Source organism: Sturnus vulgaris, chromosome 2, assembly GCF_052056855.1.
Source record: "Sturnus vulgaris isolate bStuVul1 chromosome 2, bStuVul1.hap1, whole genome shotgun sequence".
Taxonomy (NCBI): Eukaryota; Metazoa; Chordata; class Aves; order Passeriformes; family Sturnidae; genus Sturnus; species Sturnus vulgaris.
The window spans coordinates 45,771,028-45,787,601 of record NC_142244.1 but is presented as its reverse complement, the minus strand read 5'-3'; the positions used below and the strand labels follow the sequence as shown (position 1 = coordinate 45,787,601).

The window sequence follows — 16,574 nt, the reverse complement described above, 5'->3', positions numbered from 1 at the left end:
TGTTCTTCCAAAATTTAAAATTTTGTATCCTCGAGACTCTTCTATAGATAAATTAGAGTAAGGGCAATACAAATTAACCTTGCAACACTCCAAGGCCTTTGCCCCAAAAGCCTTTCAGCTAGCAAAAGCCTTTTGGAGGCATGTACAAAACATTTCAACATCACTCACAATATTAAAAGCGTATATTGAGCAATGAAGGGATTCACAGACCAAATCTGAGAGTTTAAATTGCGTAATCCTGCGAACAAACATAAGGAAATTGTGTTTGTATGTTCTAGAGATCCGGGAATTCACCATGGAGTTAACAGTTTGCAGCTGAAGTAGACCATATGGCAGGGATTTTCTTACTGTCATCAAAAGCAAGGAAGAAAGAATCTGGATTTAATTATTAAAATACACATAAATTACACATAAACTCAAGACAGTTCACATTAATGAAGGAGGTCTAAGGATTTTTGTTGGAGGAAGCTGGTATACGCCAGGATTTTTCACCAGTGATCAACAGCCTCCATAAAAGTAGAGTAACAATTTTGAGACAAAATAGAGCTATTTAGGTTTATGCGCATGGCTACTCTATGAAATCACATGATTCCTAGTTAAAATTATTCTAATGGAGACTAATAATATTTAGTGGGTTTGTCCTTCACAATAAAAGAAGGGTATTCAATGAGGAATAACACCATTTTCCTTTTTAACTTGATTTTCAGTACATAGTGGACAAGCAGATAGCAGATATCACTACCTGTTAGCAAACTGGTAAATTAATAGTTGGCTGAAACTGGAAAATACCATTTTAGGGAGATTTGTAGTTTCATCACAATAATGTTCACTTAAAGCTGTATTAAGCAAATTACTACCCGTCCAGTGAAAGAACTTGGAAAGACTGAGCAAGTAACTTAACGAATATGCAGAGTAATAAATGCACACATCAGGTTAGGTCGAATAGAGGTACCAAACTTGGAAAAGGTCGGGTTACATGATCAAGGCACCAGGATGTAACACAGGAGGCAAGGACCAGACACATCTTGTGTGGCGGGGGGGAGCAGTTCGGGAAAGCGTTTTGTGTGTATATTCACCCACTTCAACGGCGTGGTGGCTCATACATGCAGCAGTTCCCGAAAAATACTTTGATTTCTTTAATTACACTAAGCGATAAACGTCACTTCTCCGTTTTAGTCACAAACCGCGCAGTTCAGGAGGAACAGCCGGTTGCCGCGCGCTTGCTCTGGGTAGCAGCATCATAGACCTGGCGGCCACACCGCTGGCTTATGCACAGCTGTCCCGCACACTCGGGTTGGGACCCTGCCGCTCCGCCCCTCCCCGTCACCCTCGCAGGCCGCCGCCGGTTACATCGGGCCCCACCCCACGCCGCGCCCTCCGGCGAAGCGGCAGCACCGAACCCACCCCGCGGAGGGGCCCTCGCTGAGGGGGCGGGCCGCGACAACTCGCAGCCAATCACCGTCACGCCTGAGGAAGACAAGCAGCGGCTGCAGCCAATGGCTGCCCGGTGGCTGAGCGCGGCGCGGCCCCGCCGGCGGAGGAGCGACGGGGATTCCGGCCCGCCTGGCGCGGCAGGGCGGGGCGGGGGAAGAGGCGGACACAGGCCACCAATAGGCGTGCGGGGAAGAGTGATAGGCAGGCGGCTCGCCCAATGGGAGGGCGGTGGCCGTTAAAGGGCCGGCGGCCCGGAGGGGAGCGCCGGGCGCAGGTGAGTCGCGCGCGTGGTCCCCGGGGACCGGGCGGGGCAGGCAGCGGGACCGGCCTGGGGATGGGGAGGGGGGGCTGCTTCCCCCCGGCGTGTGGGCAGCCCTCGCCGCCCTCCCGGGGGTAGAGTGGTGGAGCCCCGCTGCCCTCGGGCCCTGCGGGTGGTGAGGAGATTGCCCGTCGTTTTATTTTCCCATGGGGAGGTCGTGTCCCTATTTCTCCTAGTCCCGGGAGAGTCGCAGGGCCCTGCCGGCCGGAGAGGCCCTGTCTTGCAGCAGGGCCCACGGGCCTATCTGCTCCCTGCGACCCGGGCTGTGCTGGTCGGGGCAGCCGGCCGTGCCCCCGCCTCCCTTTGTTGCCGCCTTGCTTTCCCTTTAGCGCTGCGGCTGGGACCGCTGGCCCCGGACCCGCGGCTGTGCCCGCCCTCAGCGCTCCGAGCGCGCTCCCCGAGCAGGGACCAGGATTTCGTTCCCCTTGTGGCCTTGGCTCGTCCAGGGAAGGGGAGCTTCGGCCTGATAAGTGTGCCTTCAATAGCCTGAGTCCCCAGCTGCTTCCCCTCTTCTTTCTGCTTTCTCCCTGCTTCTTTGAATTGTCCTTTAAGGTGTTGTTGGTTCCCTTCTGTGCCTCCTTTTTCGTTTGTATAAACCGCGGGCTTCTTGCAGGGCTGTGTTGGGTGGTGTGTTGTACAGCACCCAGATCCTCCTGTTTTAAAGGCCTTTGTACAAAAGCCTAAGTTGTTCCAAACTAATGCAGCCATGTGTTAGGAATCACAAAGTTTTCTAAAAAGCCTTAGGCAGAAGATAGTCAAGACTCTAATTTTGTTTAAAGAAACTTAGAGATAGCAGGTCCTCGTAATTTGAATGGTTTTTTATTCAAGCATAAGCCCTAAAAGTTAAAGAAATCAGGACATCATCTTTTGTAAAAAGCCATGATTTTCATAAAATTGAAGCTTGATGCTAGCAACGGTCTTCCATTTGTGGTGGATGAATGGATCTTTTAGTTTGCTTTATTGCTTGTTTGGGGCATTTGCTATTTTATTTATTTATTTTTTTGTTGTTGGTCCAACACATGGTCAGACAAAGTGTGAACAAAAGAGACAGAAAAGAGGCAGAATGAGGATGCTTCTGCCTTTAACTATGCCAGTTATTCAGTACATGCGTGTTCTATCTGTTTATTGAGTTTCCAGCTTAGTTTTGCAGTACTTGTTTCTTTTCACCCCAAAAGTTTGTGTTTCTTTGGTGTAGTGATGAGAGCCTGTTTGATCACAAGTTGCTTTTGGCCCGACAGACCCAAAATCAAAGCTCCATGTTGCGATCTTTTCTGGAAGACCCTTGAAGTCTTTATGATGTTATCAGAATTGTTTTTTTGTTTTTTTGGGTTTTTTTGCCAGCACTTCACATTTCTACCCAAACCGTAAAAGTACGCATTCTGCATTGCAGTTCACCCTAGCTTCTTGAGCACCTCCTCACTGGCAGAGCATGGGAAACTGAAAAGTCCTTGGTTTAAAACTTAACCGCAACCAACACTTTGCTGTGTTGCCAACTTTATTATCATACTAATCCAAAACACAGCGTTGTCCCAGCTACTCAGATGAGCATTAATACTATCCCAGCTGCTGAGATTTGGGATATTAGGGTTTTTTTCCTGTAGCTATCTAGAAGGTGTACAAATCCTAGCTTATTTACATTCTCATCTCTTATGTACTTTGTGTATGCAACAGCTCATTTTTCCTCATTAAAGAATATCCTAGAGACCATCTGACAATGGCTAAGACCTGAATATCCCAAATCTCAGCTTTTGTTAGATGTTTTTTAGTTAATATATCAGATAGGTACACAGAGCCATCTCTGGGAGTAAATATACTGTTAGCACAATTCACGAACTCCATTTATATTAATTAGAAAGGAATGGTCCTTAAAGAGTTAAAGATGTCCTTACCAATTGGAAGTTGGTAGTCATGAGTTTTAAAATATATAGGTTTTGCTGATGTTTCACGGGTAAATTCAGGGGCTTTTATCAGATGTGTTCTAGCAAAACGTTAAAAAAGTCTAAAAGAAAACTTTACTTAGTAAAGGAATTGGATGCCAATGGTTTCCAAGTTAGTATTGTAGTTCTTAAACAATTGTAGTTCTGTGTCCTTGGTTTATGGCATAAAATCAAAAACTGAGATTAGATTCTTCAAAGCATGGCTGGGGAGATCAGTCAGGTGATGCAGAGCACTGCTGTGGGCTGCCCCACAGGGTGGCCTGACATCTTCCTGAGCTGAGGAGAAAGCTTACCTGTCAGCATTTTCCATTATGATGTAGAACTGTATTTGGAAGATGATGAAAATTTGATTTGGAAACTCAGTTTATTATTGTTTGTTTTTCTGTGTTTGTGCCCGCATTATCCTGTTGTGCTAGCCCTGAGAAATTTGGAAGAAGCCAGGGTAACTAGAGATACCAAATGAGTTTGTAAATTCCTGTGGTTCCTTGGAATGTTCCATTTTGGAATGACCAGAAGAACCTTGTTCACCTAGCTGAGGCTAAGTAAAGGACTTAACCCGTATATACCTTGAGATGAAAATGGCTGTCATTCAGCAGAAGTCTGCTAAGGAGTATGCTTAAAGATCAGATAAAAGGTCTCAGAAGAATTTGGTGTCTTTCTAGCAGATAGAGTTTGTCTTCTGGTATAAATCTGACTTTCTACACTACGACTTTTTTTTTTTTAAACTATTTGTCATGTCAAGTTTAGGGTCTGCATTGAAGGAGTAGGTTACATACTTTTTAAAAATAATTCCCTTTCCTCGAAAACACTTGGGATTTTATTTTTCAGAAGGACAGAAAGTATCACACATCCTGAACAGCAGCATGCAGCTTCCTACTTGAGTCTGAGGTGTCCAAAGTGCTGGATAGCTACATGGGAGCACTGTAGAGTGGTATGTGCTCATACCAGGCCTGTGCTTTATAAGCAGCTGATTTCTTCCTGGGACATGGTTTTGCAGATTTGCTACCTAGTAATCATTGGAAATAAGTGGCTTCACAGTGAGAGTAGTGTATTAGTGAGCAAAAGTAGTAAAGCAGTTCTTCAAATGCAGTATTTGAAAGAATACTTGATGGCAGCATGCTTACGTGCTGGCTATGAAAGAATGTTGCTTGACGTGGAAAACTGCAAGTGAGCCACTTACAGTCAGTAGTGTATAGGAGATGAAGAACAACGTCTAAACTACTAGACATTATTCCCCAAGTGGGGAGTTGTGCAATGTGCTGATGTAGATGCTTTAACCAAGTTTAGGGAGAACAGTAGGAGGAAAAATACTTGGTAATTTAAGAATCCTGTATAGCTGGGAGGGAGTTATTTAAGAATTAAGTCCCTTAGTTAGTAACAATTGAATCTGTAATCTGGAAGCCATTTGCCTTCACGTGAACAAATGTCCCTACTGCATGAACAGTGAGCAAACAGCAGCTTGAAACTGCCTGCAATGTATAGTGAATCCCTCACACCCTTGACTTAAAGCCTTTTAAACCTACCTGCAGTGGTATGTAACATGGTTCAATAGACTGTTCAGAATAATCCTGAATTGGACCTATTGCCAAGCAGTCTGTGACCCAGAACCATTTTTGATTCTTAGTCTTTGCTTCCAGGTTTTGGTGGGTTGTTTTGGGTTTGGTTTTTTTGGTAATATGATCTGTTATTAATGCAGTAATAATATTCATTACTGCATTAATAGTCCTCTCTTCCTCCCATTCACCTCCACTTCTCTGCAGAGTTGCACACAGTCTGTCAGGTGAATTATGGGGGTTTGAGTTCTCTTCAGCATCAGGCACAGCACCAGCTGGTGCTCAGGGTAGAGCACTGGATGAACTTTAAAGCTGGCATGGTATCTGACATGAGATGTTTAGCAACATGAGGAGGACATGGGAGGGTTTTACTGTGGGCATATAGTGACTTAAATCTATTTCCTGTTAAAATGTCTAATGAATGACATTTGTCTGAGCTAGTAGTTATTTTATGACATTCAAAAGGATTGCTTCAGTACTTTTATTTATGATTATGTTAAGTTAGAATAGCCTCGAAAATGTCTGCTTCTCATATTAATTTACTTTTTTTCTTTTAATGAAAATGGTGTCTTATTTAAAATGTGTCTCAGAAATTTCGCTCCCCGAAACATTTCATGTTTTTGAAGTAATGATATAACAATTTCAGCTTCTCTTGTAAGTAATTGGGCATTCAAACTGAAATGTGTGTGTCAAATTTCAGTCTTAAGGAAATGCAGATTGACAAAATTCTTAAGAGCTGAAGAAAAATAGCTGTACTTTCGTAATGGAAATATCAAATCAACCTTAACAGTTCATGACATAGATACATTAATGGTTTTACAATTCATAGAAAATTAGAGGAAGTATCTATGACTACTTTGTATTGAAAATTTAACAAAAGGGTTTTCCTTTATCAAATAAACAGTTAGTTTAAAATATGCATTCCTTAAATGATGACTTTGGATTCAAGTTGTTAAATGAAAATATATGGTGTATACCTTGGAGATTTATCTTGTTTGCTCTTTTTCTCTTAGGAAGCCTGACAAATAGAAAAATACAACAAAGTGAAGAGAAAATTTACTTCATGAGAACTGAGCTCTGCTTTCATTTGCTTTTAAGTTTATTTATATTAGTAGCTGATTAGTGTCAGATCATCTCTGTAGTCTGCTGTGGTGAAATTGCTAGGTTAAGCCTGGAAAAAATGAAACAGTTAAAAAGAAAAAGAAAAAGCAATTTTAGTGTTCAGGAAACTCAAACTCTCCTTAAGGAAATCAGAAAAAGGAGAGAGGTACTCTTTTCGAAACAACTTAATACAACAATTAATGAGATGAAACGGAAAGCTTGGGAGGAAATAGCAGAGTGTGTCAATGCAGTAGGTGAAGGAGAGCAGAGAACAGGGACAGAGGTGAAAAGGCGATACCTTGACTGGAGAGCACTCATGAAGAGAAAACGTCTGAATGCAAACATCAAAGTAGTAGGTGCTGGGTTTCACCTTCCTTCATCCAATTTAGATGACTCTCTCAATGAAGACATGGATGAGAAAATGGGATTTGCAATTGAATCTAGTTTTGAATGGCAGAATATCACTGACTTCAGAGAAGCCGGTGGATCTTTAACAGAAATCAAAGTAGAAGAGGAAGAGGAGGATCCACAGAATTTTGAAGTGAGTGACTGACATAAATGAGCTATATGCAATATGGCCTTTGCTTCATTTCAACATAAGGCTTCTTACTGTGTTTCTTCATAGCATCTGTTTCTGTTTTTTTCTGAGGCATGATATTCAAATCTAGCAACTTGCAAATGTATGTAAGGTCTTGGATGTTGATTACTGATTTGATATCCCTAAGCTTTGAGTATGTCTTTGTATATGTATTTTCCATTTATGAGTGCCACAGGTAAGAATTAGTTGAGTCAATGCAAGGAAAATATGCTGTTGAAGGAAACTGGTCATGTTAGTATTCAGACTGCCTCGATGGATGAATGGAGAAGTGCTCATCTTTAACAAATGAAAATACATGTTACCTGCAGATACAGAAAGAAATATGATACTGGTTGCATTTCTTGAAATGAGCCTACAGGAGATGAAAACATTACTTGAATTAGTTAGTCAGCCTTTCCTCTCCATCAGAATTTTAGTGTGAAGTTGATCAGCAGTAGTGGATTCTATAGACAAGTTGATACTCCTAGTAGTACTGTCCAGTAGACTGTCCTGGGATAGGCAACCAGCTGGAGTGCAGTCAAATGTTGGGATAGTTTTGCTGTTCTTCTTTAAATGCATAGTTCTCTTTTCCAAAAGGGGTACTCAAACAATTTTGTTAGGGGTATTTTATTGCTTTGAGTTTTTTAGGGGGGAGATTTTTTTTTTTTCCCCTGAGTGGGAGGAGTGGGGAAGCAACTCCTGTCTTAACTCCGTTGATACTTATGCTGGGAGAAAACCAGTGTAAGCTGTTAGATGTAGTGAGAACTACTGTCAGACAATACTGAAGAGCAGTGTGTGTCTTCTTTAATGCTAGAGGGCTGGCAGTGGCTCTCCTAGTTCTAAGGTTTTTCTGAGCACTTACCTTCCTCAGTTTGCCTTTCTCTTGCAGCATACATATTGGGAGACAATTTATCTCTTTTGTGCTATGAATTTGTAGCATGTGAGGGCTGTGATACTACACAAAATGTTACAGTTTGCCCAGAGCAGTGGTCCTAACCACCTCATAATCTGTGTCACAAATAGCTTTACAGCAAATATGATAATACCAAATGGTTAAACAAGTCCTGCTTATTGACCCACTTAATAGAGTTGGAAGAGTTAGGAGCATGTGAAAAATGTCAGTGTTAAATGTTTTTTAGGAATGGAATAGCTCAAGTTATTGAAGGTTAGGCTAGCTTACATAACACATAGCCTATGGATCCATCTGCTCTGATAAATAATTAGTCACAACAAATGCCTGGTGGCTTACATAAATGTCACTCAGCTCTATGAAAGGTAAGAACAACATATGGTCTTCTAGATCCAGTTTTCTATCAGTTGTTCTGAATGATCTGTAATAAGTACTGTGCTCTATTTTCTGGGTGTTCTTGTATGTTTACTGACAAGATTTTCCATTTTTCATTACCAGATATTAAATTGTTTTTATTCCTGTGTAATGATAAAATCTTCCGATATGCAGCATGGTTATTTCACAACTTACAAGTTAAACACTTCTGAATAGCTTTAGAGATGAACAAATGCAGTATGTTCTTTTCAGACAAGTTGTATGTAACAAATTTATTCTGGCATAAGGACTGGAATGTAATTCTTGTCTGTTGCATTCCTCTCTGCAGTTTCCTATTGAGGAAGAAGAAGAAATACTGTCATCGGTTCTACCAGATTCAAAAAAGGAAAATGACCTACCAGACTTCCCCCACATTGAAGAGTTTGGAAATCTGAGTTCTGCTCAAGCTAGGCTAGCCTATGAAGATTCTCACTTGCTTATAAATCTGGAGAAGCAAAAGGTGGAGCTGGAGAAACAGCGACTGGACATTGAAGCTGAAAGGTTGCAAGTGGAGAAGGAGCGCCTGCAGATTGAGAAGGAGCGGTTGCGGCACGTTGACTTGGAGCGTGAGAGGCTTCAGATTGAGAAGGAGCGACTTCAGATTGAGTGGGAGAAACTCAGGCTAGAGACTCTGCATGCTGAAAAACCTGCCCTGGAAAATGACCTCACCCAAATTGAAAAACCCATCATGCAGCCTCTGGATCTAGAAACTGAAAAGTTAAAACTTGAAAAGGAGCGTTTGCAGTTAGAGAAAGAAAGGCTACAGTTCCTAAAGTTTGAGTCAGAAAAGCTGCAGATTGAGAAGGAACGCTTGCAAGTGGAGAAGGAGCGCCTTCGAATTCAGAGAGAGGGTCACTTGCAGTGAACGTCTCAGCTAAGGTGTCAACGTTAGTGTTTTGATGTTTCTAAATTAGAAGTAGTTCTTTCCTTGATACTGAAATTGTCCTAGAGGCTTAACATTCTTCTGTTCAGAGTTGAACGTTGATGTTAAACTGAAAAAAAAATGGTGCTCAGTATGTCAATGTGCCTACATAAATGAGCTTATGTGTGAAATTGCTTTTCAGTGTATCAGAACCTAAGTGTTATGTTCTCTTGTCTTCAGTATTGTGCTGTATTACTTTGGTGTCCTCCTCTCACAGAGGCCTTGAGAAGAAACAAGGCTGAACCTTGTACTTTTTGTCACTGTACTAACAGGAAGGAAGGATCAGAATAAATCAGTGTTTGCTATGAGGACATGGTGCTGACAATAGCCTATATGGTAAGGAAGTATAATTTTGGCAGAACACAGGAATACGGAGTCATTATGAGAGTGATTCATTAAATTTTATTTCCGCCCCACACCTTTTTTCTCCACCCCCACGATTGGGAAAAACAGTTGAACAGTTATCTAGAAGTTAAAGTGCAAGTTAAATTCATTGTGGTTGTGTTTGCTGTCGTTCCATGGCTTGAACTGAGTGGGAGTGCAGAAAATAGGTTTGAGGTTTTTTTGGTTTTCTTTTTTTTTTTTTTGGATGAAGTATTCATATTAGGTAAAGTTACACATTAGCCATACCTACTATAAGCTGGCCTGCTGGTTTCACCAGGTCATTAATAATGCTGTATGGAGTAGAGCACTTGTGTTAGCATAGCACAGGGATTTATTGATGGATCAGCCATGCTGTCTAATGAGTCTGTGATGACCCCCTGAAGGAAATTGCTAGACCTTGTCTTGGAAGGCAGTAGCTGGTGATGGGAGTCTCAGAAATGGAGACTGAGCCTACAAACCCCTGAGCTTGAGCACTTCTATACTCATTGATGGTTCTGCCTGGCCAGTGCCAAGGTCACGTCTGCAAGGCAGCCAGAAGAGGCTTCTGTGGCTCTCTGTGTATATATATTTATTTTAATTAGACAAACAGAAATGGTCAGTGCTGAAGGCTGTTAGTATTTTTCATAGGTAATGTAGTCATATAGCAAGAAAAAGGAAACACCCAAGGAAGGAAGCTTTCTATTATTTCATATATGTTTAAATCCCATCTGAGCCAGACTTCACCTTTCTCATCTTTCTGCAAGTAACTGTCTTCTTAACTCCATTGGAGATGTAGGACTGTGGGAATACTAAGGCTAAACATATGTTGAGTGACTTAGGTGAATTCTTGTGCGAGTAAATAATATTTATACCACTACAGGTTTACTTTTATTCTGCAAAGATTATTTTTTTATTACTGAAACAAGTGTGCTTCTACAGTGGAAATAAATTTGACTACTACAGTCCAAAATGGCTCTTGAGACTTTCTTCACAGAGAAACTAGGCTATATCTTAAGAGAAACCTATATACTGAACACTGCAGCACCCCCAAAGTTGCCGATGCCTATATTCATTCCCTGTGTAGTCAATCAGAAACATGAGGCAGCTCAGTGCTGGGCTTAAATTAACTGGGGCTTACTTGAGAAAGAAAAAAGGAAGGAGACACCAACCAGTTAGATAGAAATGCCCTGGGGAAAGTCTCCCTGAGTTTTTTCTTTCTGAATGTGGTGGGCTTACCTCAATGGGAGACCAGGTGCACACCAGTACTGCTCCATCACTCTTGAGCTGGACAGGGGAGAGAAAATATAACAAAAGATTCATGGGTGGAGATAAGAGCAGGGAGAGATCACTCATTAATTACAGTCATGGGCAAAACTGGATTGACTTGGGGAAAATTAGTTTACTATCAATCAGTTAAGAGTAGAGTAATGAAAAATAAAACCAAATCTTTAACCACTTTTCCCACAGCATTCCCTTTTTCCCAGGCTTAATTTCACTCTGATTTTCTGTACCTCTCCCTGCAAGTAGTGCAGGAGGATGGTGAGTGAACACTGTGGTTACTTCATCACGCGCTATCTCTTCTCCTTCCTCAAAGGAAGGACTCTTCACACTCTTCCCCTGCTCCAGCATGGGGTTCTTCCCAGGGGAGACAATCCTCTATGAATTTTTGTAACAGGAGTCCTTCCCACAGGCATCAGTTCTTCACGAAGTGTTCTGGTGTGGCTCCTGCAGATGCAGTCCCTCAGGAAGAGGCTGCTCCAGTGTGAGTCCCCTGTGGGGTCTCAAGTCCTGACAGCAAACCTGCTCCAGTGTCAGATGTTTTCGTGTGCTCCAGCATGGGCTCCTCCACAGGCTGCAGGTGGAACTCTGCTGCCCCATGGGCTGCAGGGGCACACCTGCCTTGCCATGGTCTGCACCACGGTCTGTAGGGGAACTTCAGCTCCAGCACCTGGGGCACTTCCTGCCTCTCCCTGTGCACTGACCTTGGTGTCTGGGGCTTTTTTGTTTGGATACTGTCATTCCTCTCTGGCTGCATTTGCTTCTGTCATCCCAGTGTCACTAGCACCATCACTGATGGACTTAGCCATGGCAAGGGGCAGGTCCATCTTGGAGACTCCAGGGATTGGCTCTGCTGGACATGTGGACAACTTCTGGCAGCTGCTCTCAGAAGCCACCCCTGTAGCCCCTCCTGCTACCAAGACATTACCTCACAAATCCAATACCCTAAAACAAAGGGACAAATTGGCTGCTCCCTGATGTCTATCATGCAAATTGACATTAACAGTAACTTTCTGTGATTTGGAGAAAATACTTATCTTTTCCTTTTAAAGCATGAAAGAGGCAGAATTCAGAGTTAGTCATGTGTCTAGTACATAGAACATTGACCAAGATAGTGGCATAACATGGATTTTATGGTTGCTGTGCCCTGAGATGACCAACTTTCTAGATAACTATTCTAACTGCCAAACAGGATCAGAGGAGGAACAAGGGGCAACATGTCCAGCTCTGCAAGAGGTAGTGACCAAAAGGACCAAGCCAGGAGAGAATGCTCCTACAGTCTTACCTGGAAGGCATGTCTGGCCAGGAAAGAGCAGATGTGGATTCTGGCTCTTGTTCTGGCAGGTAGTTGAGCTGCTGCTTGATCCTGGCACCTCTGTCTTCATGTTTTACTCCATTTATCTATCAGGATAATGATTTGTATTTTACATTGAACGTCTTCAGAATTCTACCCCAAGAGCATTAAAGGTTTTAGGGAAAAATAGGTAGATAAATCTGAACCATTTCTGAATTCTTAATTGTTTTGGAAATTTGAACACTTTTCCAAATGTTAATAGAGCTGTTAGTATGCAATTACTTTTCCTAACAGCTACTCAGTCTCCTAGGGAAATGATGCATCTTTTGGTTATAGAAAGCATCTTGGAAAATACTGAATGATGAAATTAAGTATTGAGATAAATCATTGAAAATACAGTTTCAACATAAAATTTAGAGAAAATTACAGAGTTTAATACATCCATTTTATTGCTTACTTTTTTTCATAATGAAAATACAGTCATTTTGTGGTAATTTGAATTTAAATACTGTATATTTAAATACTAATCTGCAATCTCTTAAACTTTAGTTGCTTGATTTACCAACCTGTGATCCTGTTGGTGAAGCCTGTGATCAAGATTTTGACCCCTTAAATGTCACCCAAGTCAGGACATACACATGAACTCACTGTTCTACCAACACTGATAATGGGGTGAGGTTGTAAATGCAGTCCCCAAGAACATCCCAAGATGAACAGCACCCCAAGAGCACAGCTGATAAAGCACAGTAGGCTTCAAAGACAACTTCCTTTCCTTGAGTCAGTGCTCTTACCTTATTTCATATGACATTTTGAGCAACTTTAATTGTGCATAAAGAGATGCAGCAAGCAACGTACACAAGGTATAAAATATTGGTTTATTAAGACAAACGAGAGATGGTTAGGATTTCATAAACATTTGTATTCTTGTCACCTCAAGGAGTCTTTGGTAGCCAGGGAATTATCAGCCAGAAGAGTTTCTAAAATCCCCCTTGCAAGTGGAAACAGAAGCCCATAATATATACTTCTTCACCTTTTCACAGAAGAACTGTTCATGAAGTTGCCACAAAGGAGCATCAGTGATGAGTATCCTCTCTGGCTCATTTGCCCCCAAAATCTCCCTGCAGAAAGGCACAGAATGCTTCAAGGAGATGGAGTCAGACCTAGGGCTGATATTTTTCAAACACAAAAATACCCTCAAAAATCCTACTCTCTGTCACTCAGGAGCCCTGACAGAAGTGATAGGTGGGAGAAGAGGGAGGAGGAAAGACTAATTTTTCTCTGTTGTTGCTGAAATTAATTAGTGAATTTAAGCCAGACAGTGTCAGAAAATGTCACCATGTTGCTGTTATGACAGAGAGAGAGAGAGACTCACACTCCATGACTCCGAAGAATCAAGCAGGAAAAGAACCTTTTCTTTACATTTCATGTTTCTTTATAGAATTCCAACAGTGACCATGGATTGGACAGTGAGGATAATTCCTCCTGACCCCATGGGTCCCATCAACAGTCCATCAATCCTCTCTTCCTCCAAAGAGGAATGCAAAACAATCATTATTTACAAGAAAGAGTGTGAGATACTGTACAAAGAATCTATCAACAATCAGAAGGCTGTAACACAAGGCAACATCACCACATGCAATAGTATTCACCTTTTTTTCTCTATTCTCTTTTCCTTTTTCTCCTTTCTTTCTCTTTTTTCTTTTCTTTTCTGTGTATCACTGTAAGTCCAAATACATGCATCACTCAGGCACTGTTGAAGTTTGGAGCTAATATTAAGAGGAAGTATATGTAGGCTGCATTATTCCGTAGGTTAATGGGTCTGTATCAGGGGCTCATGTTCGTAGTTGGTATTAAGACTATGGAAAAATTTTATTCCAGGAGAAAAGAAAAGAAAAGAAAAGAAAAGAAAAGAAAAGAAAAGAAAAGAAAAGAAAAGAAAAGAAAAGAAAAGAAAAGAAAAGAAAAGAAAAGAAAAGAAAAGAAAAGAAAAGAAAAGAAAAGAAAAGAAAAGAAAAGAAAAGAAAAGGAAAAGAAAAAGAGAAATTGCATTTTTAAAATAAATTCCCACGGGTTTCTTTGTTTCCAGATAATCAACTTATTCAAAGATATGAAGATGCATGCTTCAAGCAAATATGAGGAGGGAAGAATGCCTTTAGTATGGGCTTGAGGCAACTGTAGTACTTAATATTTTCCTCTTTTTTTAAATTTTTCTCTTTCTCTTTTTGTGTTTTGTTGCCAATTTGTACCAAACCTATGCCACTCGTGCTCTTGGCTTGGTGTCCCCAGGAGATCTAGCAGTGACACAGTGGTCAGCCTTTTGCCACTCAGGCAGCATCAAATGGGAGTTGGGGAGGCAGCTCTGGGCAATGGGAACTCTTGCCCACAACTCATTGGGTTTTCCTCTCTGGTGTCTTAAAGCAAAATCTCCTGATGCTAGGTCTCATGATGCCAATGAATGTAAGAGTTCCCAGCCATCACAAAACATACTAGAAAAAAAAATAGGTCCACTGACACAAGACAGGAGAAGCCTTTTTCAGATGCTGCACATGATCCTTTTAAACTTGACCTGCTTTGGAGGACACTTCCACCCTCTCCTTTTACAGATTATTAAGAATGCCATTGTTATTTTCTGTTCCAGTTTTATTGGTTTTAATTTCCCTGCTTCACTCTATCAGTAGTTTTATTCTATACATTGGTGGACTGTGAAATACCTTGTCTTGTTACTTCCATATTTCTAATTGCAGCACTCCATCATTAGTCAACGGGCTCATAATGTGGAAGGCAAAGTTGCTATTTCATTTCATGCTATATAATACAATGCTTTTGGTTCAGTAATTACATTGTACCAGGCTTGTGATCAATCCTGAGATAGCTCACTTGTGATGGATAGCCCCATCACAGAGCTTATAAGAGTTAAAGGAAGAAGCAAATTTTTAATTTTGTTCCCCTGTCAATTTAGCTACTCAAATACTTCTTTTCAGACCAATATTTATCTCACTGTAGAGATAACAGAAATGAGAACTTAAAAGAGAGAATTGAAGTTTGAAAAGCATTTTATAAAGTTTTGGTTTGCAAACCAAGAAAGATAAAAATTGAATGTTCTTCCACAGAAAGCTATTGTGTGTTATTCTGTTAATGGATTGCCAATCTTCTAGTCACCTGTTTAATGTACTGGAGAAAATCATTACCTGCTTCTTATAACTGTTCTAAGGGTTGTGTGAAATGAGCTCATCATCTTACTTACTACTATTGCTCAGTGCTAGGCCTGTGGAAAAAAGATTTCCAAAGGTTTTTTTCCCTGTCATAGTGGTGTTTGTGAGTTAAACAGTTTTCTGAAGTGCTGGCAACGTTTAAACAGTCCTAGGATATAGGGAGTGTCTTTTACTAGCAAGGGAAGGGTTGCAAGTATGGGGTGCAAGAGTGTGGCATGGGTTTCAGGGACAGCCAGGACGGCCATGCCAATGGAGTAAGGGTGGAGAGAGCTGTGGCCTTTAGGGACAAATGACATCCTAGTGCCCTGAGGTTACAGCAGAGGAAAGCCTGATCCTAATGGGGCATGTTTATACTTTTCTGAAAGGACCTGCTTGGAACCAATTTCACAGACAGAATTTCTGTCCAGACAGACTATTGCTTTGGTTCAATAAAGCAAAGTCCATGTTCTTGCATATAGATAGATATGAGGGCACAACCTATTCCTAGGTTTTGAACAGAAATAGGAGTTTTTTTCTGTTTATGTAATAAAAATGTCTGGTCTTCATTGCTCTTTGAATTTTGCTAGGGGCTGCACCTCAATCTTTTCGATCTTACATCCTATCTGCCATTCTTTTTTTTTATACAATCCTTCTCCCAAGGAATACCAGTGAGATCCCACTAGTCAGAAATAACAAACTTAAAAAACCCTAAGAAAGCCGAGGTCCAGTACCCTAATGGGGATTTTCTCATCTCACCAAAGCAAGGCAAGGTGGCTGTGTCTCAATTTATGTCAAGATCATTTTGTATCCAAAGCTTTGGGAAAGGTCTGAGGTTCAAAATTCAGCTAGAGGTAGTTGGAAGGAGAGAGAGCAGCAGGAGGACTAGACTGGTGAAGCAGGTAGTACACACTGTTCTGACAGTGGATATTAAAACAGCTGAAAGGAGTTAACTGTGATAGTTAATAAGTAGAGACAAGGAGATAGGGAAAGGAGGCATCAGAGCACTCTGGGTGGACAGAGGCTGCCTTCCACTGTCTCCTCCCCTTTCTCAAGAAGAAACAGTAGAGCATTGCTTTGGATTTTCCATTAGAGCAGCTCCTTCCAGCATCCCCTACATGGCAGATGAGCAAAACTGAAATGGCAAGGCAGCTGTAATGATAAAAGAACAACACAAAAGGACCACATCTGGAATTGGATTACAGAGGTAGAGTCAGGGACATGGGTGAAGGCAAAGAATGATGGCAGCTGCAGAATGGATAGCATCTCACCTCTCTTCTTGGC

At 41.4% G+C, this 16,574-nt stretch overlaps 1 protein-coding gene across 3 annotated transcripts; it reads left to right on the top strand.

Moving 5' to 3' along the window:
* The first annotated feature begins 1,626 nt into the window (after positions 1-1,626).
* On the top strand, positions 1,627-10,500 carry MSANTD4 (Myb/SANT DNA binding domain containing 4 with coiled-coils). 3 transcript variants are annotated; one of them, XM_014877673.2, is made up of 3 exons: positions 1,627-1,708; positions 6,257-6,885; positions 8,535-10,500. In XM_014877673.2, exons 2-3 carry the CDS (start codon positions 6,424-6,426, stop codon positions 9,108-9,110), a joined length of 1,038 nt encoding a protein of 345 aa, XP_014733159.2. In that variant the 5' UTR covers positions 1,627-1,708; positions 6,257-6,423; the 3' UTR covers positions 9,111-10,500. The 3 variants fall into 3 exon arrangements, with proteins under 3 accessions (XP_014733159.2, XP_088015550.1, XP_088015549.1); XM_088159424.1 differs by lacking the exon at positions 1,627-1,708 and adding an exon at positions 2,170-4,621; XM_088159423.1 differs by lacking the exon at positions 1,627-1,708 and having other exon boundaries at positions 4,644-6,885.
* The last annotated feature ends 6,074 nt before the right edge of the window (positions 10,501-16,574 follow it).

What these genes read in the sequence shown, in the direction of transcription:
- MSANTD4 (XM_014877673.2), top strand. Translation starts at nt 6,424, where the DNA reads ATGAAACAGTTAAAAAGAAAAAGAAAAAGCAATTTTAGTGTTCAGGAA. An exon ending in AGGATCCACAGAATTTTGAA is followed by an intron (nt 6,886 to 8,534) that starts GTGAGTGACTGA and finishes TCCTCTCTGCAG; the next exon opens with TTTCCTATTGAGGAAGAAGA.